The sequence below is a fragment of the Meleagris gallopavo genome, chromosome 19, assembly GCF_905368555.1.
Source record: "Meleagris gallopavo chromosome 19, MGAL_WU_HG_1.1, whole genome shotgun sequence".
NCBI classification, from domain to species: Eukaryota; Metazoa; Chordata; class Aves; order Galliformes; family Phasianidae; genus Meleagris; species Meleagris gallopavo.
In genome coordinates this window covers 6717346-6742160 of record NC_139422.1, presented here as the reverse complement: position 1 = coordinate 6742160, position 24815 = coordinate 6717346, and the positions used below count along the sequence as shown (strand labels likewise).

Here is a 24815-nt window from a genome sequence, read left to right as displayed (position 1 = left end):
GAGGGCGACCTTTCCAGCCCCACTCGCAGAAGCTTCTGCCTGTCCTCATGTCTCAGTGGGGTCTGTGCGCTGCCACAACACAACCGTGGATAGGATGGGACAGGAGGGCAATGGATGCTACTGGGCCCAGGGAATAACAGCACCATGCCTGCACCCTATGGAGACACCTTGAGAGCACGCATTTGACCTTAGCAGATGATTAAGGCTTCATTAAATTTGCATTAATCTGTAGAATCAAGGAGTTACAGCAGATTTTTACGGGACACGGGCACAAAGCCATTGGGGCTGGCAGTGGGGATTGGACATGGCACTGCTGTGAGCTCCAGAGTGAGCTCTACTGCTCACTATTCCCTCCTCTAAAAGTGAGAACTAAAGAGTGCAGTGATCTCATCCCGATGCTGCGGGGTGCTGGGGTGTCAGGCAGCCAAGGAATGGGAGAGGACTTCCTCCCACCTCCTCTGCCTCCCACAGCCTGGGACTCAAGGAGCCATCCGTGGGGACATCTCCTACCCTGACATCGATGCAATGGGACAGCAAAGAGCCTCCAAAAAGGTCACCAGCATTTGGAAAAGACTGGAACTGGACCCCATTGCCTTGGAAGAGGTTGGAGTTGGACCCCGCAGTCCTCTCCTCGAAGGAGAAGTTTCACAATTCATCCCGTTTGTTCACTGTGGCATTTTCATCACAGTAGTTTGACTTATGCAATTACATAAAAAACATCTAATGAAATCTCAGTGACACAAAACATGAACGTTTATATTGGCCTCCCCGTGCCGCGGAGTTGATCTTGGCCGGGGCATCCAGACAGACATTCTGCATTCTTCAGAGATTAAGCACTGAAATGCTCCGGAGAAACCCAGCTGCCTTCTCCCCCTGCAACCGCGGCGCTAATTCCAAACACATGGTAGCTGTCCGGGGAAAGGGGAACACATACATTACACACACACAAATATCGCTGTGTCTGCGCCGGGCGCACGCGGCCGCGTCCCCATCACCATCCATCCCCATCTGTAACACAGCGAGAGCAATGCCAACAGCTCAGCGAGTGAAATATGAAGGAGAAAAGGTGCTTTGGGAACATGGAGTGATGGGAAAGGGTGGCACAGCGCTGGGGGTTGGGCTTGAGCTGTGCCCATGGTACCTCTCTGTCCCCCCTTGGGTTTTCTGCCCCTGTCTCCATTCAAAATAAACACGGCTGCGAGGCTCTGGGCAATGAAACTCGTTCCTGGTTGGGTTCCACCTTCCCCCTTTAAAAAATTCTTCTGTCTCCCGTTGAAAGTCAAGCTGATCTTTAACCAAAAGGAAAAAGGAAAGAAAGAGGAGCGGAGGGATTTTTTTTTCCAAGCAGCAAAGCCCACAGCTCGCGTGCCGGAGGCGGGGAGGGGCCGGGTAGGACCCGTGTGTGGGGCAGTGCAGAGCTGTCAAACCCACATCCCAGTGCCATAGGGCTGCAGCAACATCCCTGCTCCCACTGCAGCAGCTCCCTGAGTTCATACCCAGGGCTCCTGCAAATCCCCACTGAGCACCATGCAGCTCTCTGTGCCCACCTCAGCTTGGAAAACTCCCACGGAAAAGCATGCTGTCCAGCAAGGCTGTCCTGTGTCCCAAACACGTTGGATCTGCTGATCTGATGGATGATACTGAGGTGATAAAGGTGCCAGCAAACCCAGCTGAGGGCTGATTTCACTGTGGGCATCGCAGGGTGAAGGAGAGTGAATGCTGTCCAAAGCTGGCTGAGATTTGGGGTTGGCGTGGGGAGAGTGACCAGCATCAGGTGACAGGGCCAGGTGTGGCCACTGTGTTCCCGCACCACATCATCAGCTGCAGCCCTTGAAAAAGCACCAAATTGTTGTTTGCACGGATAGGGTGTGCAAAGTGCAAAGCCCACTGGGGTCCCACCAGCACCACAGGGTCCCCTTGGGCACATGTGGGAGCATCACCACCAGCACCACGTCTCTCGGTTCCCCTGTTCTAACAGCAGAACCTTTTGGACAACCGACAGACCATCAGCAAAACAAGATGTCAGGGCTGCAACCACTGCTGGCCGGGGCTCAGCCGGGTGTTGGGAGGGATCCAGGAGCAAGGGGGGACACTGAGCAGCCCACAGGCCCCAGCCCTTACCTTACAGCTGGGTGCTGGGAGCTCCAGACCCACCAGGGCAGTGGAGATAGGGGAACGAGGAGAGGGGGAGAGAAAGAGAAGGAAGGAGGAAAATAGCCCCTTATTCCACTTTCATCAAGGAAGCATCCAGCCGTCCAAAAAATTTAATGTTGTATTTTAGCAAGAAAAACAGCTGTTGTGGTACTTGAAGGCCCAGCATATTTTGGCCAGGGCTGCATGTTGTGGATATTGGCTGAGTCAAGGTTAGCTGTTAAAAGGCAGAAATTCTAGACCCATACAAAGAAACATAGCGTTCCTTCGTATCCAGATAATATTTACTCCCAGGGCTGCTTTGTTTTGCTTTGTTCTCCCCTCTGGAGAGTGGCCAGGCATTCAGCCTTGCTGCAGGACTCATAGCAGAGCATGGGAGGGGGAAGAGAAAAGCATTAGGAAAAGATGGGGAGCCCCATCTTGGCACCCTCATCTTGGGCTCTGCTCATCGATTTTTGGCATTGCCTGGCTTAAAGAGGTCATCGCAGGGATTTGCAGGACAGTGAAAACACCCCAGCACTGTGGGTGTTCAGGGGTTCAAATGATTCCCTATAGTGTAGCACAGAGAATGAGGACCGTGAGATGATGATGGCTTTGTGCTCAGTGTCCCCAGGCTGTGTGCCCTCAAAGCTCTGAGCACTCAGTGCCCCTAGCTGGGAAAGGTGCTTGGGGAGAAGCATTCCTATTGCATGGAAATGAATCTCCCCCCACCCCCCCCAAAAAAAAAAAAAAACCTACCCAAAAATGGACATTGTGAAATTGAAAAATCCACCACGGTTTTCAGCTGCCAAAAGAATTTTGATGGGGAGCCCAACTCCTCCGAAGCATGGTTGGTTGCCTTTTTGTTTTCAGCCCACTTCCCTTCACCCAAAGAAACATAACTCAAAGGAAAGCATCAATATAATGCTTTCATCAGCCACCGCGGCGGGGTTGGCTCGTCCTCCAGCAGACAGCTCCGTGGCAGGGCTGGCTCTGCCGACAGCCCCATTTCCCAGCACTGTGTGACATCCCAAGCACTGGGGACATGAGGACAGCACAGGATACCGGCGACCTCAACCCCAGTTCGATGCCACACAGGCTGTGGGTGACTCATAAAGCTCAGGAATAAAGCAAAGCCATTGCCCTGAGACAATCCCCCCAGCGCCTGCCAGGCTCTGCAGGAGCCATCCACGCCGTCTCTCTGTGTTGGCACCGATGTTCCCCCACTGCAGGACCACCGCTGGGCACCCCAGGGTGTCCCTCCTGCCTCCGCCCTGGCGCCTGCCCAAAGGCAGAAGCCACCAAACCCAACCCCACAGACTTGGCCAACTTCAGGCGCTTGGATGGAGGAAGGCTGTGGGTGAAAAGGGGAAAAAAATGGGGAAAAAAAAAGAAGAAGAAAAAAAAAAAGTCCGAGGTGGAACCGCAATGTTTATAAAATGGGTCACTGAATTATACATAAAAATATTTTCCTTGTGGATGCAATTACTTCCTGGACTTGTTATTCCACAGATGCTTAAGTTCGCCTCAAGCAACTCCAATAAATGCTTTACAGTCTGCTAGATCAACAGTAGCAACACTGGAGTGAATTGAATAGCACTGTTTCAAATTTGTCAGAAAACCACACAGTGTTTTCATGAGCACGTTTTAGAAACCCAAACAAAACGATTCCCAACCATCATGCTCCCTCTCCTCACACTTTTAATGAGTTTCACATGAGCTCTGTGCAGCAGGCAGGGCACTGGGGGCTCCCCGAAAAGCACAGCAGCACCTCTCCAGCCTTTCCCATACAAGCCCTGCTCCTTCTCGCTCCCACATTCTCCAGTCTCATCCCGCAGGACCCGGTATGCATTTGGGATGTGTAGGGCTTAGGATGCTTTCCCAGGGGAAATGAGTTTTGGGAGCCTCCTGTGCATCACCTCCGCCTGCCTTAGAGGTGAAGGTGCTTTAATGCATGCAGCACATCCTGATCTCCAAAATCTCTGCACGACCATTACGAACAAAAGAAAATATTTTGTGTGCTTCCCATGACCTCGAATGATAAAGCACAGGGCACCAGGGGACACAACATGATGACAGGGCAGGGTCACTTACGCCAATAATACAGGTGAAAATTACCTAGGAATGTTGAAGATGTGCAGGCAGCTGTAACACCATCGTCCTGTTCATAGATGGCCAGTGGAGCAGAAATGCCTCTTCATATCTCCAGATTCCATCTGCAAGATTTTATGAGAGGACAAATGGGTTCACAGAATCATTGAACATCTCAAGTTGGAAGGGACTCATAAGGATCTTTGGGGTTAAAAGGTTCCTGTGAAACGGGCTCACAGAAAGCTCCCTATCCCCTGCTCTAAGGATGCAGCCATTTTCTGCTCCCCCTGACATGAGGATCCTAGCTCATCATTTTAAGACAAGATGTAGAAAGGAGGTTCAGTCTGGATAGCAGGAGAAATTCCTGATGAGAAAGAATGGTGCTGCACTGCACAGCTGTCCAGGGAGTGCTGGGGTCACCATCCCAGAGGTGATCCAGAACCACAGAGATGTGGCACTGAGGGATGCGTCAGTGGGCACGTGGGGTGGGCTGGGAATCTGAGAGGCCTTTTCCAGCCTTAATGATTTTGTGATCTTTCCTTTCTACTTCCCCATGCACCACAGAGCCCGTCTCCAGCCACCACTAAAAACACCCAAAGCCCCAAATCCGGAAGAATCCAGGAAAAAAAAAGAAAAAAAAAAAAAAAAAAGAAGGAAATAAGAAAACCTCATGGCCATGGTGGCAAGTTCTTTACAAGCCCTCCCAGTCTGTCACAGGTGGGAAGCACCGTGCCTGGCTTTCCCCAGCCCTGGGATGGGGACACATGCTGCCCACCGCACAGCTTAACCCCAGGGCCTCAGGAGGGTGCACTGGCATTTTTATTCGGGATTAGGTCCCAGCACATCTTAATTTTCAATTCAACAGCTGCTGAAAAGAAACATAAAATAAAACAAGCGCCAGCGCCGGGTCCTGCCCACGGCCCCGAATTAGCCACAGAAAAACGTTAACATTCCTGCGCTGGCCCCCAGCCAGGAGACGGAGCACTTCAGGAGACGGCGGCGGGCACAGCGCCGTGCTGCTCACAGCCCCCAGTAGGTGGAGGTGGTTTGGGATGTGGGACAGCTGGGGACAGCCCTGGGCACGGCCCCCCGTTGCTTTTAGTGCCATAAAGCGCTTTAATTCCCGAGGAGAAGAAGGGTGGGAGATAGCATGCGGGATGAGAGGTAACGCATCCCACGTGGTGCTGCTGTGGGATCTCACCCCGGCTGAGCGCTGGCCACAAGCTGGTGGTGTCCAGATTGGAGGGATGCAATGGTTCATCTGGAAACACCATCGCACCCAAGTTGGGATGAACGTACAGAGGGCCAAGCGCAGCTCCTGAGCTCCTCGGAGCATCCCCAGCACCCCGTGCCACCCCCAGCCCCACTGCGGGTCCCAGCAGCTTTCAGCCCCATCCCGCAGCCCACACGGTTCCACGCTGCTGGCACGCGCCCTGGCACCTCCCCATCCCGCCATCCGCTGGAGGTGCAGCGCCGGCGGGGGCTGCAATCTGGTCCTCATTAGGAGGAGCAGACAGCCCAGCGCGGGAGTCTGAGCGCTAATCTCCTTTCCAGTTGGTATCCGTCAGCAGATGTACAACAAGTGGTTGGATACTTTAGAGGGCATTTGTGTGACATAGGCTTTAGCTTTTTTCCATCCGTGGGGATAAATGGCCAGGGCTGAGGCTTTGCCGGGCGCACGCGGAGCTGTGCTGGTTCATTTTACCCAACGTCTTTCTTGGAAGAAGCGGTGATGAAGTTAACAGCCCATGAGCCATAATTGGCTCACATTAAATCGAGGAAATGATCTGTTTTGTTTTGCCCTTTAAAAAAAAAAAAAAGTATTAAACGGCAAAAAAAAAAAAAAAAAAGCACATGGCCAAGGAAAGAGCAGGCAGCAGCTCTCAGGAATTTAGGGGGAGATTTGTGTCCTAAAGAATAACGAAATGTAGCCTGTGCCATCAGAGAGAGCAGCTTCATTCCAAAATGTTCAGCCCAAGATGCCCACAGGCAAGGGAAGGGTCTCCAAAAACCCCAAATGGTGGCCCCACAATGGGCACCACTTCAGAATCCATGAGAGCAGCTCAGTGAATTAAAGTGAATACCTAAAAGCTTTGTGTATAAATACATACACGTATACATTATGTATACATACCTTTAAAAAAATTCTTTATGGAAGTTACGCTTTCCTTAATCTCATTGCCTCTCAGCCACACAGGGTACCAGGAAGCTTGGCGGTTCCCTAGCACAGCTCTGGATATACACAGTATTGCTGACAGCAAGTTTTCTCTTCTTGCTGTTTTTCATTTTCAGTCCCCAAGGATAAGCCAAACACAGGCAGATCATCCTCCCAAGGCTGCAGCTGGACAAAGCCGCCAGGTGTTGGGAGGGAAGACATCCACTCCCAAAAACCTGCCATGCAGACACTCCTGCAGCCCTGTTATCTGCTATCTCACTTCCACCTGTTCCAGGAATCATGCTGGATTAACCCAGAGAAAAACCCATCAAGCAGAAAAAAAAAACAACATTCCAAAGAATCACAGAGCCACGAAGGCTGGAAAAGACCTCTCAGATCCCCCAGCCCACCCCACCAATCCCACTGCCACCTCCCTCATTGCCACATCTCTGTGGTCCCTGTGCAGGCTGTGCCCCTATCCTGCTCTCAGTAAGGATGTGGATAAAAGGCAGCACCCATGCTGAGAATCACCACATCTACCAGCTCAGCCCTGCTTCCACATCAGCCCAGGTTGGAAGTGGGACACCAAAACCCTGTTAAATAGGAGTGGGATCAGCAAAGCCTTTTCTTGGTGCAGCAACCAGCAAAACCCCCAAACCCAACAATCTGTGAGCTTGGGTGTGCTGGCGATGGGTTAACAGCTGGATGCGGTGATCTTAGAGGTCTTTTCCAACCTTAACGATGCTATGATTTTCCAATACATTCATAGTGAGCATGTAATATTTTTTCAAAACTACTTATCCTGTTTTTTTTCCAACACATTAAACAAATGCAGTGTTTAACTCCCGAGCCCACAGCACTCCATCATCCAGTTGTGTCAGAGCAGAGCAGATCCTGCCCAGCATCCATTCCTCAGTATATTAGGCAGAGTTATTCTCTTGCTCTGTGTTTTGATACTTACAAAGCCATTACCATCTCTTGCATGCACATCCATCATCAGGGCTTCAAACTCCAGAATGTCCCAAAAAATTATTTTCCACTCACCAAGCAGCCTGCCAGGCTCTGTTCTTCTACTCTCCGTTGCTTCATCCATCGAAAGACATTTCAGCAAGTTCTGAGTCCAACCAAATAAACAGATGGCAGCCTGAGAAGGTGCTGATATTTTTTCTGAAGGGGGGGGGAGTGTGGTGAAGGTTAGAGTAGAGAAGAGCAGACTTCTATCTGTCTGCTTGGAAGAGCCCTGCTGGGGCTGCAGACACCAATGTCCATTTGGAGCAAGATGCACAGGACCCCATGTTGTAAAGCCCTCAAGCTTGGGCCTGGTGGGCTCCACGGGGCACAGTACTGACCCCAGAAATCCTCACCTCCTCACCTCCTTCCAGGCCCCCAGCACAGCTCTTGGAGCCCACAAATGCCATTCATCCACGTTTTGCATAGATCCCATTCACTACCATAACTCCACATCGCACCAACGCTCCCCCAAATACCCACCCAGCAATCACCAGCCCAGACTTACAGGGAAGATTTATGAAGGGATGCAGCTGGTTGAGTGATGGAGACGGATCTCCTCGAGGAGTGACTGATTTCTCCCTTACAAAAGGGATAGAAATTAATTTATGAACTTGGTTAGTCAAGTTGCCAAGTGGCTTTGATGCCGTTTATTTTTTTGCACATGGTCGTGATCGATTGCACAGCTGTCAGAGGGGGGAGGAAGATCCCATTGAGTCGGAGCAATGCATCGCTGCAGCCGAGCAGCCAGCAGCTCTCTGCAGCACCAGATCACCCTTCGCACAACCCTGGCACTGCTGGCACAACACGACCACCTCATCCCTCTCCGTGCCACCCTTGAGGGCTTGGAGCCCCCCCCTCCCCATGCCATGGCCAAACACAGAGCCCATCAGGGTTGCAAAGCACCTTCTTTCACCCTTGTTGCGCTTTGGTAGGACCTACAGAAACGCAGGGAGAGTCACAGAGAGATGCAATGCTGCATGCATTGCTCACCAAACATGAATTCAGGACCCCAACACATCACCAAGGGACCCCCGCCTCCAAGGACACTGAGGGACAGGCCCTGCCCAGCAGCTCAGCCCCGGCTCGCCGAGCCCAGGCCAGCAGACAGCAGCTCCCCCGTGCTCGCAGCGTTACAGGTGCTTGGAGGGTTTTCAAGACACGAAGTAATTTCCTGCTTGAAGCAGTTGACAAATCTGCACAGCAACTGGATAGCACTTCGCCTTTCAGAGATCCGACTGCTTCAGGGCTCCTCTCCAACGTGCTTTTTTTTGCCCCAGATAGAAGGGAGGAGGTTGGGTTGAGCATTCCTCTCTTTCCTCTGTCCAAGTTCAGGCTTAGGACAGACACCACATCCTAAACGAGCTCTGCAGTAACCACAAGCAGCAGCCACCTGGCCGGGAGGTGCCTCGCACCCCCAAGCCTGGGGGGGTCCCAGCCCCATCCCACCACTGCCAGTCTCATTACACTGCATAGCTCTGAGAGCTCCAAACAGCAGAGAGCACGAACAGGACCACGTGGGGGAATTAAGTTAGCACATAAAGGCAGCACTTGCAGATTTGCCACAGTCTGCATGGTGCAACCAACAGCAGCACTTCCTAACCCCCACAGTCCTGTGAAGGACCACAGCCTTGCACAGAGCATTACCACCATGCATGCAACAGCAATGACTGACAGTGTTTGCAAACACAGGGTGTGGGGAGCAACCCCAGATCAGCTGCAGCTGACAGCATCCCACGCTCACTGAAAACCATTGTGGCAGCCCTGTGAGGACCAACACAGCCCTGGAAATTTTGGGGATGAGCTGTCCTACTGTATGGGGAGGGGGGGGATGCTGAGACAACCTTTCTTGCTACAGGGAATTCAAAGTCTCGAGTGGCTGAGTCAGCTGTGAATCCCCAGCATCAATCAGGCACTAAATGCAAAACTTGGTTGTTGGAGAACAGGAAGCAGACAGTACGGAGGGAAAATGCTGTGAGCTGAGGCAGCAAGCTCCTGAACCACCACCAGAGCTCCCTGTGGACTTAAGGTGTAGAAACCACTGCAGTAAAGCCAATACTCACCCCTCTCTCCTACAGAGTGAGCCTGGACCAAGCAGCCCTCAGACACCACAGCTACTCCAGCACTGTGCTGCTGCAGGTCTCAGGGAGGGGGCACTGCCAGCCTCCAGCAGCTGCTCCCACTGTGCCAGAGCTGCCCTCCCTGCTCCATCTTTATCAGTGCTCATCATTGTCCTCAGCTGCTCCCTCACATCCCCTGGGTTCACCTCCATCTGTTCTTGGTCCTTCCTCTGTTTTATATTGTAAAACCTTCCAAGGGCAGCTCCTATGGATGTAAATCACACCAGCAAAGAGAAGCAACCCTCAGCTGTTGCCGGTTCCTCAAGGGGAGTGCCATGACCTCAGCAAAGGGACTTTCAGGTGAACAGTTCCTGCAGAGATCAGCCCATAAACATTCAGTCTTGGTGGTGTTTTCCTGCCCAGGAGGGAGTGCCAGATGCGTGCTGAAGGCATGCAGAGCACCATCACCTCCCCTCTGCCTCTCTATCCCAGCCCAGTTCCAGCTCCAGAACTTATCCGGGCATGAGCTCACAAGACACAGATTTCCCTAATCAAGCAACACTGGGTGACCTCTCCCCTTTCGCTTTCAGTTGCTTCTTCCTCTCAGGCCCCTGAAACCTCCTCGAGCATCCGGCCCTGAGCACAGCAGTGCCTTCGCCACAACAGGCACTGAGCATACCACGACAGGCACCAGCTGCGTGGCCACCACCATGGAGCCGAGCGTGCGGGAGCCGCTGGTGAGGAGGTCAAGCTCCTCGTACCACACCTTCCCTGAGACCATCAGAAGGGGGCTGGACAAGGAGTACCTGCAGTAAGTGCCAGGCTGCGGCTATGGGGCTGGATGTGGGGTGGCCATGAACCTGGATCTGGGGTTTGGGAGCTGCGGGTGGGCTGCGGCCCTGCGGTTGTGGTGAGAGGGAGCTCATCCTGGTGCGAGGCTCACGGTGCTGAGATCTGTCTGGGAGAGCCGTGGCTATGTGGGCTGTGGGACACAGGGTGCTGCTGTGGGGTGGTGGCAGGGAGCTCTCTGGGGCCGCAATGCTGCCCGCTTCCAGCTTCTGCTTTTCTGTTTGTTGAACTGGCTGAGAACCAGACGGCTCAACTGAAACGCATCTATGGGGGAAAGCTGCAAAAGAGTGAGCTGGAGTTTTCATTGAATGCCATAGAGGTGTCCAACACATCCTTCTTGCTCTGCCCACCTCCAGGAGCCTCAACAACAAGCGGCTCTACATGGCAGTGTTTTCTGCCGTGCTGGGGAATTTCAGCTTTGGCTTCGCCCTGGTTTACCCCTCGCCTGTGATCCCTGCCCTGGAGGCTCACTCCGACCCCGCGCTGAGGCTGGACCGCTACAGAGCATCCTGGTTTGGGGTGAGGTGTGGGACCGTCTCCACTGGGGGGATACAGAGAGAGCCAGGCTCCACCAAAGCCCCTCTGTGTCTCCCTGCAGTCGGTGTTCATGCTGGGGGCGGCGGCAGGGGGGCTCAGCGCCATGCTCCTCAATGATCACCTGGGCCGCAAGCTCAGCATCATGTTCTCAGCTGTGCCCTCCGCCGTGGGATATGCACTGATGGCCAGTGCTCAGGGCATCGAGATGCTGGTGCTGGGCCGAGTGCTTACAGGCTACGCCGGTGGTGTGACGGCCGCCTCCATCCCGGTATGTGTCCTAAGAGTTTGTGCGATGGGAGGTGAGGTGGAGCTGAGTCTGAGCCTGGGGCCTCATTCTACTTTGGAGACATCAGCAGAGCTTCAGGGCTGTGGCTGTGCCATAGAGGATGGGGGTGCTAGAGGGGTTGGGGAGGATGCCCCAGGGTAGTGGTCTTGCAGCACATCTGTCCCCATTCTGCTGGGCTTTTCTGGGCCACAAAAAGTGGAAGGCAGGCAGGTCCTTGTTCCTTGCTCTGTTCCTCCACAGTTGTTTCCTCCCTTATTTACCAGACTTTGACCTCATGTCACTTACAGAGAGGAAGGCAAAAATTGAGCAACCCTTGGCTGTGTCTTTCCAGTCATTGGAGTCTGAGCACTCCTCCCACATTGGGGCAGGGATGGGTGCTGCAGGGCTTCCCTGTCCCACTGCCAGAAACAGCCCCTCCGTGTTCCCCTCTCTAAGGATGTTCCAGCAGCTTGGGATTCCCCATCTGAGCCGTGTGACTGCGAGACACCTGCAGGAAGGTTCTGTTCATTCTGGCTGTGTGCTGTAGATCAGCTAAGTGTGTGCTCTCCTGCTCCAGGTCTACATCTCTGAGATCTCCCACCCTGGGGTACGAGGCATGCTGGGCACGTGTCCTCAAATCATGGCAGTGCTGGGCTCCCTCATCCTCTATGCGCTGGGCAAGTATCTGGGTGTGCAGTGGGAAGGCAGGATTGTTCCCTCACTAGCACAGGGAAGTGGTGGAGTCACCATCTCTGGTGGCAATCAAGAACCATGGAGATGTGGCAACTGGGGACAAGTTTAGTGGCTGCGGTGGGGACTGGGGCAGGACTTGATGATCTTAGAGGTTTTTTGCAACCTCAGTGATTCTATGATTCTCCTCTCAACCAATCTGGCTCTGCAGGGCTGCTCCTGGACTGGCGCTGGCTGGCTGTGGCAGGGGAAGTGCCTGTGCTCACCATGATCCTCCTGCTCTGCTTCATGCCCAACTCGCCCCGCTTCTTGCTCTCCCAGGGGAAGGAGGACGAGGCCCTGCGCTCACTGTGCTGGCTGAGGGGCAGGGACACAGACTATGCCCAGGAGTACGAGCAGATTAAGGACAGCGTGAGGAAGCAGGTGAGGACTGGCCTCACCTCCAGGATGAGATAGGAAAATGGAAAAACCCAGCCTGCTTTGGGCAGCTCCTGAGCTGCTTTTTGTGTGTTGAAACAATGCTAATGTGTCAGCTTTCTGGCTTTGCCCCCACCCCTCCCCTCCAGAGCCAGCGGATTTCCCGTGCTGAGATCAAGGATCCCTTTATCTACAAGCCCATCCTGATTGCTGTGGGGATGAGGTTCCTGCAACAGCTCTCTGGTGTCACCTGTGTCCTCGTGTACCTGCAGCCGATATTCAAGAAAATGGCCGTCATCCTGGTGAGCCCCTGGTGCAGCCCAGTGCCCTGCCACCAGAGATGTCTGCCATGTCCCATGCAGATCCAAGACCCCGACCCTGCAGCCTGTTTTGAAGCACCTGGTTGGCAGGTCTCCCATCTCAGTTTCCCAATCACTTTTGCTGTTGCAGAAACCAGAGTACGATGCAGCTCTCGTGGGCCTGGTACGGCTGTTCTCAGTGGCAATCGCTGCTGTGTCAATGGATAAAGCTGGGAGGAAGATCCTTCTCTTTGTATCGGGTATGTCTCTCTCAGTGTGCAAAGGAATCTTTTCTCTAAGGATTTCCAGTGGCTTTGTGAACGTGCAGGAGTGGAGACTTCCACCATGCAGGACTGTGGAAGGGTGTTTTTCCTGTGGCAGAGGCTCAGCTCCAGAGCATCACATGCAGAACCATCACACAGATTGCTCTCCCTTTCATCCTTCTGTGCTGTTGCATCTCTCCACAGCTGGAGTCATGATGGCCTCCAACCTGACCATGGGGCTCTACATCCACTTTGTGCCATCTTCTGAGAACGGCACCATTGCCAACAGGACCCTGGGGAGCCTTGCCAACCCTCCTGCTGAGCCCATCCACTACATCACCCTCATCCCCCTCCTGGCTGCCATGTTCTTCATAATGGGTAGGTGCACAGAGCAAGAGCCCAGGGCTGGGTATGAGCCTGGGGGCATCTTTCTCCTCTTGGACAAGATGATAAGGAACAAAAAGATCTGGGCTTGTGGCTGAAAGGGACACATACCTCCCTGGCAGGCTAAGATGGCATCTGAAGTCATTTTCAGAAAGGGTGGAGTGTGTATGGTGGGGAATAATGATGGACTGATCGAGGTGGGATTGTGCTGTGCTCACCTAATGGGCTCTGAAGCCTCATGACTTTGTCCCCTGCAGGCTATGCCATGGGCTGGGGGCCCATCACCTGGCTGCTGATGTCAGAAATCCTCCCTCTGAAAGCACGTGGGGTGGCATCAGGCCTCTGTGTTGTCGTGAGCTGGCTGACAGCCTTTGCCCTGACCCAGCTCTTCCTTGGGGTTGTGGTGAGTACAGCCCTAGAGGCATCCAGAATCTCTTCTTTGGAGTCCCTGCACCAGCTCACGTCTGCTTTCTGTCCCGCTTTCCAGGAGTCCTTTGGCCTCGAGGTGCCGTTCCTATTCTTTGCTGTCATCTGCGCTGGGAATATTTTATTTACAGGCTGTTGCGTTCCAGAAACCAAACGGAGATCCCTGGAACAGATTGAGGCCTTCTTCAGAACCGGTCGGAAGTCATTCTTGAGGTCGTTCAGGAGGTAGGAGCTGCTGGCTGCACCAGGACATGTGCTCAAGGGCTAGAAAGAAAAGGGTTGCGCTGATAGAGGTGGAGCCTGGAGATCTCTGCAAAGATGGTGTTCCCCCAGAAAGGGGAGAGAACAGGCAGCAATGACTATATTGCTTTGGATGTTGAAATTGCCTGCTGAAGCTTCTAAGATATTCTCACCCCAAGTCATTTAGCACCACGTATGGCTCTCCATGCAGCACATCAGCACGAGCTATAGGACCACATAACAAGCAACAGGCTGGATGTAAAGTTGTCCTGGAAAATACCAGGTGTGGCTGTGGACACAGAGCCACCCAAGCAGCCCAAGAGCCCCAGGCTTTGGCTGCAACAGAGTTAACATCTACCGCTGTTCTGGCAAGCACTCAGCGTGTAGCTGCAGGAATAAAACTGTTTTGCCTCCAACTGCAAGATGTTGCTTTGAATTGCAGAGAAGAGCTGCAGGTGGGATGGGAGAAGCAGACAAGGGCTGTGAGGGGGGGATCACAGCATCCTGCTGCCTCCCAGGTGAATCTCACTGCTTGAAGTCTTCAAAAAAGGCAGAGCCCAATACTTTGTATAAAAAGCTGCCACATTTTTATTGCTCTAAAAACATGTTACACTAGAAGCCTAATGAACAAGACCAACCACAGTTCACAAAGAAAACTCGGGACAAAGCACAAAGACTGGGAACAGACAGACATTCAGCTGTAGTGCAAGTGATTCCCTGCAGGAAAGACACAGTCGGTACAGACAATGCTTTGTAGTGGGGCAGGTCCTTCCCTCCCCAGGGTTTTACAAAGAAGGAAGGTGGATGTGCCTCCATCACAGCTGTGTGTAGAGCGTCCACCTCCATGACTTCGAGATTTCACCTGCATAGTTAGTAGCAAATTGCTCTTACCCCTTTCCTGATGTCCTGTGTGGTTAAGGTCTTATTTTAAGTAAAGCACAGTGCAAGAGGTGGTTATGGCTGTGAGGAACAACTGGCCTTGCTGAGAATTGCCTGACCTGGCTCTCCCCAGAGGGGCAAAATGACATAACAACGTGCCCTGAGCCTAGAGATCATCTGCCCAAGCATTTGTCAGTCTGCTGAAATGCACAGGGCAAGCTGAGAGTTGTGGATAAGCTTGTATCTTCCCTTCCTGCCAAGGAATCAGGAGGCAGTGCAGAGTATGTGACTGAGATCTCAGGAACTACTAACTACTTTTAGATCCCCTGCAGCAGGAGGTGCATCTCACCTAAGAGATGTGCTTCATCACAGGATTAATTTAAAGCAGCCAAGGACAGAGGAAGAGAGATGGGCCAAAATCAAAACACAGAATTTTCAATATTAAACTCAACCTTTGCATGTGAGACCCATTTCCAGAAAGATATCCAGTCCTGGCTGGAGCATGACTGTTTTTAAGCATGGCCTGAGATCTCAAGAGCCTCTGGTTTCCACTGACCTTCAGCAGATCAGGCGCTCTGGCAGCCCTGTCCTACAGCATTCTCCTCCTCACATGGCTATGGACCAGGTCTCGATATCCTCACTTCAGTGAAACCTTTCCCTGCAGACAGTGGATGTTTTTTCCTGAGGAAAAAGAAAAAATGACAAAGATGAATTGAGCTTCTCAGGGCCAAAGGAGGAAATGCCCAAATATGAATCGAGGTTGGGCTCTCCAGGTCCTGAGAGAACCTCGTTGGAGAAGTATTTGCTGAGTGACCTTCTTTCTTCCATAGAGAAAGTCTGAGGGGTTTTGCTGCATTTGGAGTGAGAAATCACAGTGGCTCTTTCCAGAGGTAGAATGGTCTTTTTATTCACTGCACACACAGAGGATCAATTTGCTGTTACAAAATCAGCTGCTGCTCAGAGCAGCAAGGTGTGGGCATACAGCAGAACGAGAGGTTCTGCTCTTTGCATGCCCAGTGGAGAGCCCTTGGGGAACCTGGAGCACATATGCACAAGTGCAGCACTTTTTGCGACCAAGCGGAGCAGTTGCACGCTGTATCAATGTGCTTGGTAAGAGAAGTGCACAGCTCAGACAGGAATGGTGTAACAGTCCATTTCCAAGTGCGCATTTACTGCCAGTACCCAGCTGTCTTTCCATACTCACTGCAGTCAATGTATCACCTGCTCCTGAGGTCTCATGTAACAAAAATGCTGTCCCATTCTCCCCTCAAAGGCCTCTCCGAGACCTAGCAAGCAGTACCTCATCCATGAATGCCCCTTAGATGCACCAACAAACCTGGGACTGAGCCTACCAAATCACTACAGTGGTGCTTTTCACTTTCTTTATTCTTGCACAGCTCCAAGCACCCTAATGGTGCCTCTAAACACAACTAATAACCACCATGTACTGTGAATGGGCACATTAACTACTGTGATACTACTACTCTAAAAGTCTTCCTATTGCCACAAAAACAGCCTCTCACTCACACTGAGGAGAAACCATCCATTAACACTCCACCACTCCTGAAAGCCATGGGTGCAGCATGCAGACTCCACCAGGCTGTGGCCACAGCAAGAGCAGCACCTGGTTTGTGTTCTGCTGCACCACAGCCAGCAACAGTTCCCAGGGGCACCCACTGCAGATGTGCTCACCTTGCTACTGCTGCCTCTGTCTGCAATGTTCCCCTACCAAATGCTACTAAACTACTGAAAACCCCCTGAAATCAAATGTGGGTGCTCTGCTCATTGGGCAGGGTGCTGCTCTGCAACCACTCCACAATGCTGCACATGGATGCAAGGAGCAGAGAGGTCTTGGCTACTTGGTACCTGCACTCCCCTCATAGCAAAGGCAGCACGGCAGGTTGCAGTCCCTGCACACACGCACAGATAGAAAGCCAACACCCCACATACTGCACACAGCCAAAGGACCAGCCCAGAGCTGGGGGGCTCTGAAACAGCAAAACTTTTATTAAACCACGTTGCATCTGGGCTGGCAGTTCTGTGCCCCAGACAAGCTGGTGTCAGAGCAACTACAGCACGGAGGCCCGGGGGGAAAGGGCTTAGCACAAAGCAGCTGCCCAGCAAGGCCCTGCGTGTGCAAATCAACCCGCACCAGATTCCTGCCTGGTGCAAATCTTCACACCTCCTTGAACTCCGGCAAAGAACCAACAAGGAGCACTTGCTGACAGCTTAACCCCCTGGCCTCCAGGGACAGCACTGCTCCTGCTGCAATGCCCACATGCACCAGTTTCTCAAACTGCAGCGTGACCCCTGGCACCCCAGTAACACAAAGGGGATCCTGAGGTGCCAGCAGGCAGCAGGCATTGGGCCAGAGCTGCTGCCTACTTCCACTGAGCACCAGGCCCAGCAAGGAGAGCCATCTCTCTCAGACAAAGGGATCAAAGGACAGCATGCTTTCCAGAGACCTCTGAAATGAGATGATGCACTCTGAAGAGTCTCATCAAAATACTGAAATAAGCAGAAATAAATTATTCTCCCTTTTCCTAAGTAAAACAGCTGGCAATCACGTAAAAACAAATAAATTAACCCCTCCCATCCCATCCCCCAAAAGAAATTGTGATGAGAGGTGGGGGATCTGGGCCCAGTGAGCAGTTCTGTTCTGCCTCAAACAAAGCAAACAGAATCAGCACTGCTGATGGTGCTTGGAATAAAGCAGCACCCCACAAAAATGGGATTTTCCTGTTTGCAAAGCAGGGATTTGCCTCCTTCCCATACAAAACCAGCCCGGGACTGATGCAAAAAAGCATGAGCTCAATGAGAAAGGCCATACAGACAGAAGCCAAGGGCAGGTCCCACGCTCAGAACAGACTGCAGGAGCAGACACAGGAAGTGAGAGAACAGAGCAGTGTCTGTCTGGGCTCAGAGGGGACTCACTTGCACATCAGCAACCATCCCACCTGCAAAAAGCCTCCGTTTGCCTCAAGCAACACAATCCTTTTTCAGCCTTGCTTCTCTTCTTCGCCAGTAAAAGAGTGAAGCTGAAGAAAAGTAGCCTTATTAAGACTACATAATTAATGCTTATAATTCAAGTAAATTGCATTATCTGCCTGAAGCTGTATCCAGAGAAAGGGCAGACTGTGCTTCTCTCCTCTGGAGGCATCACTGTCTTCATGCTTGGCTTTTTTTTTTTGCTGGAAGTCCTTTACTATGCAGAGATGCCTCCAATGGCTGACCTAACTGGACCCATATTAAAACCTGCATGATGAAAAACACCAAGTGCAAGCATCAGCAGGTACTGCTAAACACTGCATCCTCGTTTTATGCCCGGAATGAGCCACTCCAGAGTGTGCTGCATTAAATGTGTAATGTGCAGCAGCACCCTGGGCATGAGACCTCTGGAGCCAAAGAGCTCTAAGAGCAGTCCCCAGAGAGTGTGCTGCCCACACACAGTCCCCAGCAAAATGTGATGGGCATTAAAACAGAGAAAGGCTACGTATTTAGGTTTATACAGCAGCACTCAAAGGGCCAGCACCTCTGCCAAAAAAAAAAGAAAAAAAAAAAAAAAGAAAGAAAAAGAAGGACCATGAGATATTTGGTTCTGAGTGGCAGGAGGAAGGAGCAGCCAAAGCACTGAGGTCCAAGTGCTGGTGTGTGAGGAGGGCACAGCCCACCCCAGCCCTGAGAGCTCCAGTTGTTGCTGTAGTGTCCAGGGAAATCATGGAGTGACAGAGAGGGGGTGGGCAGATGGAAGGGCAGAGTGGGTTTCCAAGTCTTCACCACCATCTCAGGGTCCAAAAGGTCACCCAGGGCTCATGCACTTCACAGAGCCTGTCCCTCCAGGCACCCTGTGAGCTTCTCTTCATCCATTTGCTTCTGCTGCTGGTGGATCCGAGCATAGGAAATGGCATCTCCCCTGCAGAGAGAAGGGACATCAGGGTGACGTGAGCACCAGGCACCTGTCGGATCAGTGCAGCACACAGTACAAATGTCTCCCAGCTTGTGCCAAGGCCTCTACATACCAATTGACAACAGGAATGAAATGAGGCTTGCTGGCCCTCCCCAGCCTCACCCTTGTTGGGACACGAAGGTTTTCCTGAGGCAACTTACACTGAGCTCCCAAGGAAAAGCTCAGAGGTTCAGCAGACCCCCAGACCTTCTTTCACCGGGTTTTGTTTGAAGAGAAAGCATGCCAGCAGGGACATATCCTGCAGCAGCATCCAACCCAAAAGCATGGTTGATACAAGAGGAAAGCACAGCCTTCCTTAGAGCTGGGGCAACAAATGGGGCAGGGCTGGAGGTCCCTTCCCCAGACAAGCAAATCTTTCTTACTTCTTTCCAAGAGCTGACAGGCCATAAAGCACCCCGGTCGCAAACGCAATGGCATTTCCAAAGAGCGTGGTGAGCGTCAGGCTGAGCATGACAGGGAACACGGCCATCCTGGAAGAGAGAGACAGCCCTGGGGTGGCATGGGGACACAGCACCCCACACACCCAGCACGCCCGGCCCTGGCAGCATCCTCACCCACAGTAGAAAGCAGCTTTCTGCCAGGCCCGCAGCTTGTCTGCCCTCGCAGACACGGCGTTGGCGAATTCGATGAACTGGCAGCAGAATGGAGCCTCACACAGGAACAGGACGAAGGCGTTCAGCCTCCAGGGAGAGCACATGAGAGTTAGTGCTGCCCGGAATGGGGTCAGCCAGCCCCCAGTCCCACTGATGCTCCAGAGTGGGCAGAAGCATGTGGCAGGGCTGGAACCTGCTTCATTCTCTCCCATTCTTGATAATTCCCAAACCTTGATCCTAGATTCCAGCCACAAAAGGGGTGGGGAAGGGGGTAGGGAGTAGAGAGGGCTATGAATAAAAAAAAAAAAACACCCTGTCTCCGCCCAGCTAGTCAAACAAGACCCAGCGATTCACAGATAGCAGCATTTCACTCCAAATCCCCATGCCTCACTTCATAGAGCCCAATGGACAGAACCTCCCTCCCAGCGGAAACAAAGAACAGAAACTCCACTTACATCATCCACACACCGGCTGCTATGTTCAGTGGGTTGATGGTAACACAGTTCCAGAGACCAGCAACAGCGCAGGCTGGGAAAGAACAGAGACTTTCATTGACACAAAGAGCAACCCAGTGTGCAGTGAGACCAGGCTGTCACTTCTGAAAGATAGGGTTTTCTGTGCAAAGGAATTCCTGCTTTGTTCCAGGATGAAGAAAGAGGACCCTGCAGGCACACGTCTGAGCAGCACAGGGAAAAACTCAGGAAAAAAAAAGAGAAAAAAAGACTTGCAGCACCGAGGTGTTAGGACTGAAAACAGAAAAGGAGAGGTGAACCCCATCACAGCCACACTCTCCTAGTTCTGTTCATCACTACTAGAGATGGGCCAAAAAAAGCCAAGTCTGGCTCTCCACGTATTCAAATGGAAGTGGATGCTGACTAAAGCAAGGCTCAAAATAGCTCTGTGCTCCTGAATTTGTAATGCAAGGAGGGGAATCAGCCAGCAGCATCCACACACCTACCTCCTGACTCATTAAACTTGCAAAGCGTTCCCTGCACTTGATATGGCTGCTCACCCAGGAACCTGATTCCCCAGTAAACAACAGCACAGCACAAAACACCAGCTAAAATCTTACAGCCTTTGAGCTGTCCTGGTACGTAGAGCTGAATAATGAAGAGAACAAGCAGCATGTCTCTGAGAATGAAAGCAGCCTGGATGCAGAAAGTTTATGTTCACACGTGTTTTGCTAAGGGAATCCCTGTGCAAGGCTGCTCTGAGCAGTTCTGACCTTCACATGCCTGGCACACTTTTGCAAGATTTCTTCTAAGCAGTCACTGCTGAATCCTCAAGGTTCCCTTATCGACCATACTGAGAAACAGAGCTGCATGCTTAGGACAGGACAAGTGTGAGGTCATCCCACAAGCAAGCAGACTCATATTTCTGCAAAACAGTAATGACACAACTCGTATTTTTTAAAGGATTCTTAGGTCTATCTCACAGAACTCAGGGAGTCCTACAAGAGCAAGGTTCTAACAGAGCAGAAATGCCAGAGGACATGCTGCCAGCCATACTCCAACAGCATCTTTCATCCTCCCATCACAAAGGGACAGTGTCAGTGTCCCCACTCTGCAAGGGGAAACTGAGGCACGAGGTTGGGATGATTGCTCACAGTCACACACGCAAACAGCTCGAGAGTTGGAAAAGTAAGCAAGCAGTACTGCAGGGAGCAGCAACAACATGTGGAGTTTTCTAACTCTTCTCTCTGATGAATGAACCCTAGGATGCTCATGGAAGGAGAGCTCAGGATTTTTGTCCTTAGTCGTTTCTTTTTTATTTAGTCAATCAGCTCTGTTTTGTCCTCAAACATCCCAAAACGACCCCTGAGCAATAAAGTCCTTGCAGGAACCCCAGCTAAGATCTCATTGCATTTGCCAACGGACCCAACAAGCCTAAGCCGAGCAAGCCCCTACGTCAGCACAAACACCAACCAGAGGGGAAGGAGTCAGAGCTTTGTAAGCACAGGAACACTGCACTCGATGGTGGTTGCCAACAGCCAGAGAAAATGATTTGGTGACCTTGGCTCTCCTCTGCAGCACAACACATCCTGCAGCAGCCTGGCACTTCCTGGTCCTGCTGGGCGGTATCAGCTCCTGCCTCCATAACCAAAAGGGGACGGAGCTGCCTGCTCAGTGGCTTCTTTTTGTAAAACAAAGGCTCAGAAGAGGCATAAAATTTAGATAATGCTCGATGGCACGTAAGCTATGGAAGACAGTCCTGCCATTTGTTTAACTGCCATCCCATCCCGAAAGCCCTGGGGAAGAACAAATAACTGGGAGCTAAAACGAGGAAGAAAAAAAAAAAGAATACCCCCCACAAAGACTCTATTCATTCCAAGCAGCTGGTCACTGTCTTCAATGCAAGTCTATTTTTGCTCCTGGAGCATTTTACAAAAGCCACAGACTCTCATCTTTTAACAAACGGGAACAGACAGGGGAGAAGGGACTCAGCCAAGGTCACCAACCAGTCTGTGCAGGAGCCAGCAGCAGATCCCATGTTTGCCTTGTTCCTGCTCCAGTCCCTGCACCTTTCTGACTTAATCCTATGGGCCACAGGTGTTTGCAAGCGCCAGGCGTTGCCTCCCACTGCTAACAAAGTTTCTCATCCTTCCTGTGGGGAATTTTTCATTGTTAGAAACAACCCAGCTCTGCAGCAGCCACAATCCAGCTGCCCAAACTCCTTATAAATGAGTTCTGTTCCTTCGTAGAAACAAGAGGCAAATTGCAACCTCGCCAAGCTGTTAGCCATTCCTTGTTCCAGCTGTCCAGCTCCAGCAAGGTGACCTCAACACGGAGCGTGTTGCGGCCTGCACTGCAGGACTGCCTTCTTCCATGGCATCTATTTCCCTGCTCCTAACAGCAGCCATATCCACAGCTGCCATGCTCTGGACAGCCCTCGTGGAGGTTCCTGATGCTCTGAACTACTGGCAGCCTTGTGGATGGCTGCTTCGCCCAGAAACACCCACAGATGTAAAACTCTTAGAAAACAAGCCAGGAGTTCTGCATAGTTGTGAACAAAAGGTTGTGAAAAGAATCCAAGGATAACTCAGCTGCTTCGAAAGCTGAAGACAGAGGGGAAAAAAATTGATTTCAAAGTGCTGTGCTGCTGCTAAGCCAGGGTTGTGCTGCTCTGGCACATGGGGTGGGCTGACAGCCGCCATCTTGGGCTCCTCACCCCTCATCCTCACACCATGAGGGTTAAGGCCACATGAAGGGTGATAAGATTCTGGTTGCAACCCTAGCCCATGGCGAAGCTGCTGCTCTGGGAGCTGCCCTCCGATGAGTCCCATCCAACCTCCTGCCTCCATTACAGGTGTGGGGCTGGAGGGGCCTCCACCACAGGCATGGGGCCCATGGCCAGTGTGTTTCACCTCCTAAGAGTGGCCCTGCAAAATCTTTTCATGCCTCTTTCAGCACCTCAGACATAACACAGTGAGAGCAGTGTCCAGCCACAAAGGACCACAGGAGGCTGGGTGGAGATGCCTCAGGGTACAGGGCTGGGTAACAAACTCCACGGCCTGGTTCCATCAGGTGGCAAGGCACAGAGGAGCTCAGGACCAGCTGAAACGCTGCAGCAGAAGGAATAACTGACTGTACTGGCTGAGAAATACTCTTGTTTTAACACTCAAGTCATGGACCCAAAGCAGAAGAAGTTCTCCATCCTGCACTCTGCAGGAGATCAGACTAAGCAGTCATAACAGTCCCTCCTACTTTTAAGAGCTATTAATCTCCTCACAGAACACAGCTGATTCCTGGCAACAGTGCAAAAACTCTATCCCTGGGAAAATTTTCATCAGCACCAGGTAATTCCCAGCCAGCCAATTCGCTTCGCTGTGCACTGTCTCCTGTCTTCTGCATGTCCAAGACTAAACTCCTTAAAAAACAAATAGTGAAAACCAAGTTTGTTGTTTGCCTTCAAAAAACACAGCCAAGGCCCCTGTGATAAACAGCAGGAGTAACGGGAAACATGTTCTGACACTCAGAACAGAGAAAGAAAATAAGTGGAAGGAACACGCAAACACCTGACAGTCCAATAGGATGAATCAAATCCCGTGGCCCCAGTTCAAGCCCTGCACCTGACCCTGCTGAGCCTGGTGCTCGCCATAAAATCGTTGTCTGCTTTATCTGCCCACAGTCCTCCCACAGGACTGGGGTTTGGCTGCTGCTCCCATCATTCCCGGTGATGGGAGATGATTTTTATCCAAGAATAAACTCGAGGATTTGCAGATCCCCCCAGTGACGTCCCTTCTCCCAGGTGCCGAAGTTCAGCAAGTTCAGCAAGCACAAAGCACATCACTCATGCACAAACTAAAATCACCCTGCTTCAGACGTGCCCACAGCTCTTCCTTCTGCCCGAAACACAGCAAAATACACGTGTAGAAAAGTAACAAACCTGCAATCCCAAATTATTATTTCTGGGCCCGCCTCCCCATGCACAAACCTAACCCAACGACCGGCAGCACGACCCCTGACTTACGCTTTTGCATGCATGAGCAGAGTCAATGGGGAACTGCTGGCTGTAAGGAGGGGATACTTACACATGCCCCCGATGACCCCGGCAATCCTGCAGAGCCACCTGTACCACCAGGTCATGCCATCATCAGCGGAGGAAGATGCTGGCTCAGGGGCTGCTGCTTGGAACTGCTCATCCTGAGAGCTCATGGCCTCACTGCTGCTGGGGGGTCAAAGGGCAGCTCCCCGCTCCCCACCTGAGCCCCAGCAGCACAGGATGCCTTTCTAGGTGACACCCCCCCCTCCAGCAGGACCAGGAGATGGCCCCTAACCCAGCCCTGCTGCTGCTGGACCTCTCCTCGTACCCCCATACAGGGCTGGGCCCCCAGGGCTGAAAATAGAGGGTTTCTGACCGCAGCAGCGATGCCAGCGGCCGTGGGAGCAGCCTCCACGTCTCCCTGCCTATTGCATTGTGGGTCCCCTCCTCCAGCAGGGAGGGCTTTGATGTCACGCTCATTAAAAAGCCAGTGGGCAGAGCCCGCGTGTGCATATTCATTGGAAGCAGCAGCCTGGGCGGCATGCACACTGCTGAGAGCTGGATTGCTTGGGGTGGCCGCTCCGTGCAGAGCAAGGGCAGATGACTGCATGGGAATGCAGCAGCAGTGAGCCCCAGCATCTCCTCCCAGCCATCAGAGCAAGCTCTGGACACACAAACCACTGCACGGAAGTTTGGTCTGGGCTGATAATGCAGCTCCTTTCCCCACATCACAGAAGGAGGTGGTGAAGGTGCCTCATTTCTGAAAGTTGCCCGTGTCTGTTGCACCATGCCTCAGCTGTACGGCCAATGTGAGCACACAGCAGTCTGTGCTCTGCTCTTACCCCCATCCTCACTCCCTTCCACCTCTCTGAGGATCGAGCTTTTGCTTTGGGAGAAAGTGAAGTGATTTGTCAGATGTCACACAGTAAAGCCAGTAGCAGAAGTCAGCTCCAAGTCCTGCTTCCCCTTTCTAACCACTAGAAGATGTTATCCATGTCTGTGCTACAAGCAAAGAGAAATAGGATTTTTTGAACTAACATGAATTTAATGTGAATATTGTTACAGAAATTGCGCCCTCAA

The 24815-nt window shown here is 52.1% G+C and overlaps 2 protein-coding genes and 1 long non-coding RNA gene across 6 annotated transcripts; 1 reads left to right on the top strand and 2 right to left on the bottom strand.

Moving 5' to 3' along the window:
• Window positions 1-735: 735 nt before the first annotated feature.
• LOC104913683 (uncharacterized) lies at window positions 736-9811 on the bottom strand. The gene is made up of 3 exons (XR_014887285.1): window positions 4249-9811; window positions 1548-1829; window positions 736-908 (listed from the first exon to the last, which is right to left on the bottom strand). It is a non-coding gene; the product is annotated as an uncharacterized LOC104913683 (long non-coding RNA).
• A 191-nt stretch (window positions 9812-10002) lies between these two features.
• On the top strand, window positions 10003-14230 carry SLC2A6 (solute carrier family 2 member 6). Of its 4 annotated transcripts, XM_010720971.4 has the most exons (10): window positions 10003-10255; window positions 10650-10812; window positions 10892-11098; window positions 11673-11772; window positions 11997-12208; window positions 12352-12504; window positions 12653-12761; window positions 12969-13142; window positions 13406-13551; window positions 13636-14230. In XM_010720971.4, the coding sequence occupies exons 1-10, from the start codon at window positions 10155-10157 to the stop codon at window positions 13801-13803; spliced, it is 1533 nt and encodes a 510-aa protein (XP_010719273.1). In that variant the 5' UTR covers window positions 10003-10154; the 3' UTR covers window positions 13804-14230. The 4 variants fall into 4 exon arrangements, with proteins under 4 accessions (XP_010719273.1, XP_085095456.1, XP_031412083.1 ...); XM_085239330.1 differs by having other exon boundaries at window positions 13406-14230; XM_031556223.2 differs by having other exon boundaries at window positions 12653-13142.
• A 148-nt stretch (window positions 14231-14378) lies between these two features.
• On the bottom strand, window positions 14379-24192 carry CACFD1 (calcium channel flower domain containing 1). The gene is made up of 5 exons (XM_003211297.5): window positions 23785-24192; window positions 19709-19781; window positions 19215-19340; window positions 19023-19130; window positions 14379-18606 (listed from the first exon to the last, which is right to left on the bottom strand). The coding sequence occupies exons 1-5, from the start codon at window positions 23906-23908 to the stop codon at window positions 18513-18515; spliced, it is 525 nt and encodes a 174-aa protein (XP_003211345.1). The 5' UTR covers window positions 23909-24192; the 3' UTR covers window positions 14379-18512.
• Between the last annotated feature and the right edge of the window lie 623 nt (window positions 24193-24815).

Excerpts from the sequence above, each read along its gene's own strand:
- CACFD1 (XM_003211297.5), bottom strand. The coding sequence starts at position 23,908 with ATGAGCTCTCAGGATGAGCAGTTCCAAGCAGCAGCCCCTGAGCCAGCA. Across the intron at positions 19,782-23,784 it reads CGGGGTCATCGGGGGCATGT|CCTGCGCTGTTGCTGGTCTC; the intron begins GTAAGTATCCCC and ends GTTCTTTCCCAG. Across the intron at positions 18,607-19,022 it reads CTGTCAGCTCTTGGAAAGAA|GGGAGATGCCATTTCCTATG; the intron begins GTAAGAAAGATT and ends TTCTCTCTGCAG.
- SLC2A6 (XM_085239329.1), top strand. The coding sequence starts at position 10,155 with ATGGAGCCGAGCGTGCGGGAGCCGCTGGTGAGGAGGTCAAGCTCCTCG. Across the intron at positions 10,256-10,649 it reads CTGGACAAGGAGTACCTGCA|GAGCCTCAACAACAAGCGGC; the intron begins GTAAGTGCCAGG and ends GCCCACCTCCAG. Across the intron at positions 10,813-10,891 it reads ACAGAGCATCCTGGTTTGGG|TCGGTGTTCATGCTGGGGGC; the intron begins GTGAGGTGTGGG and ends GTCTCCCTGCAG.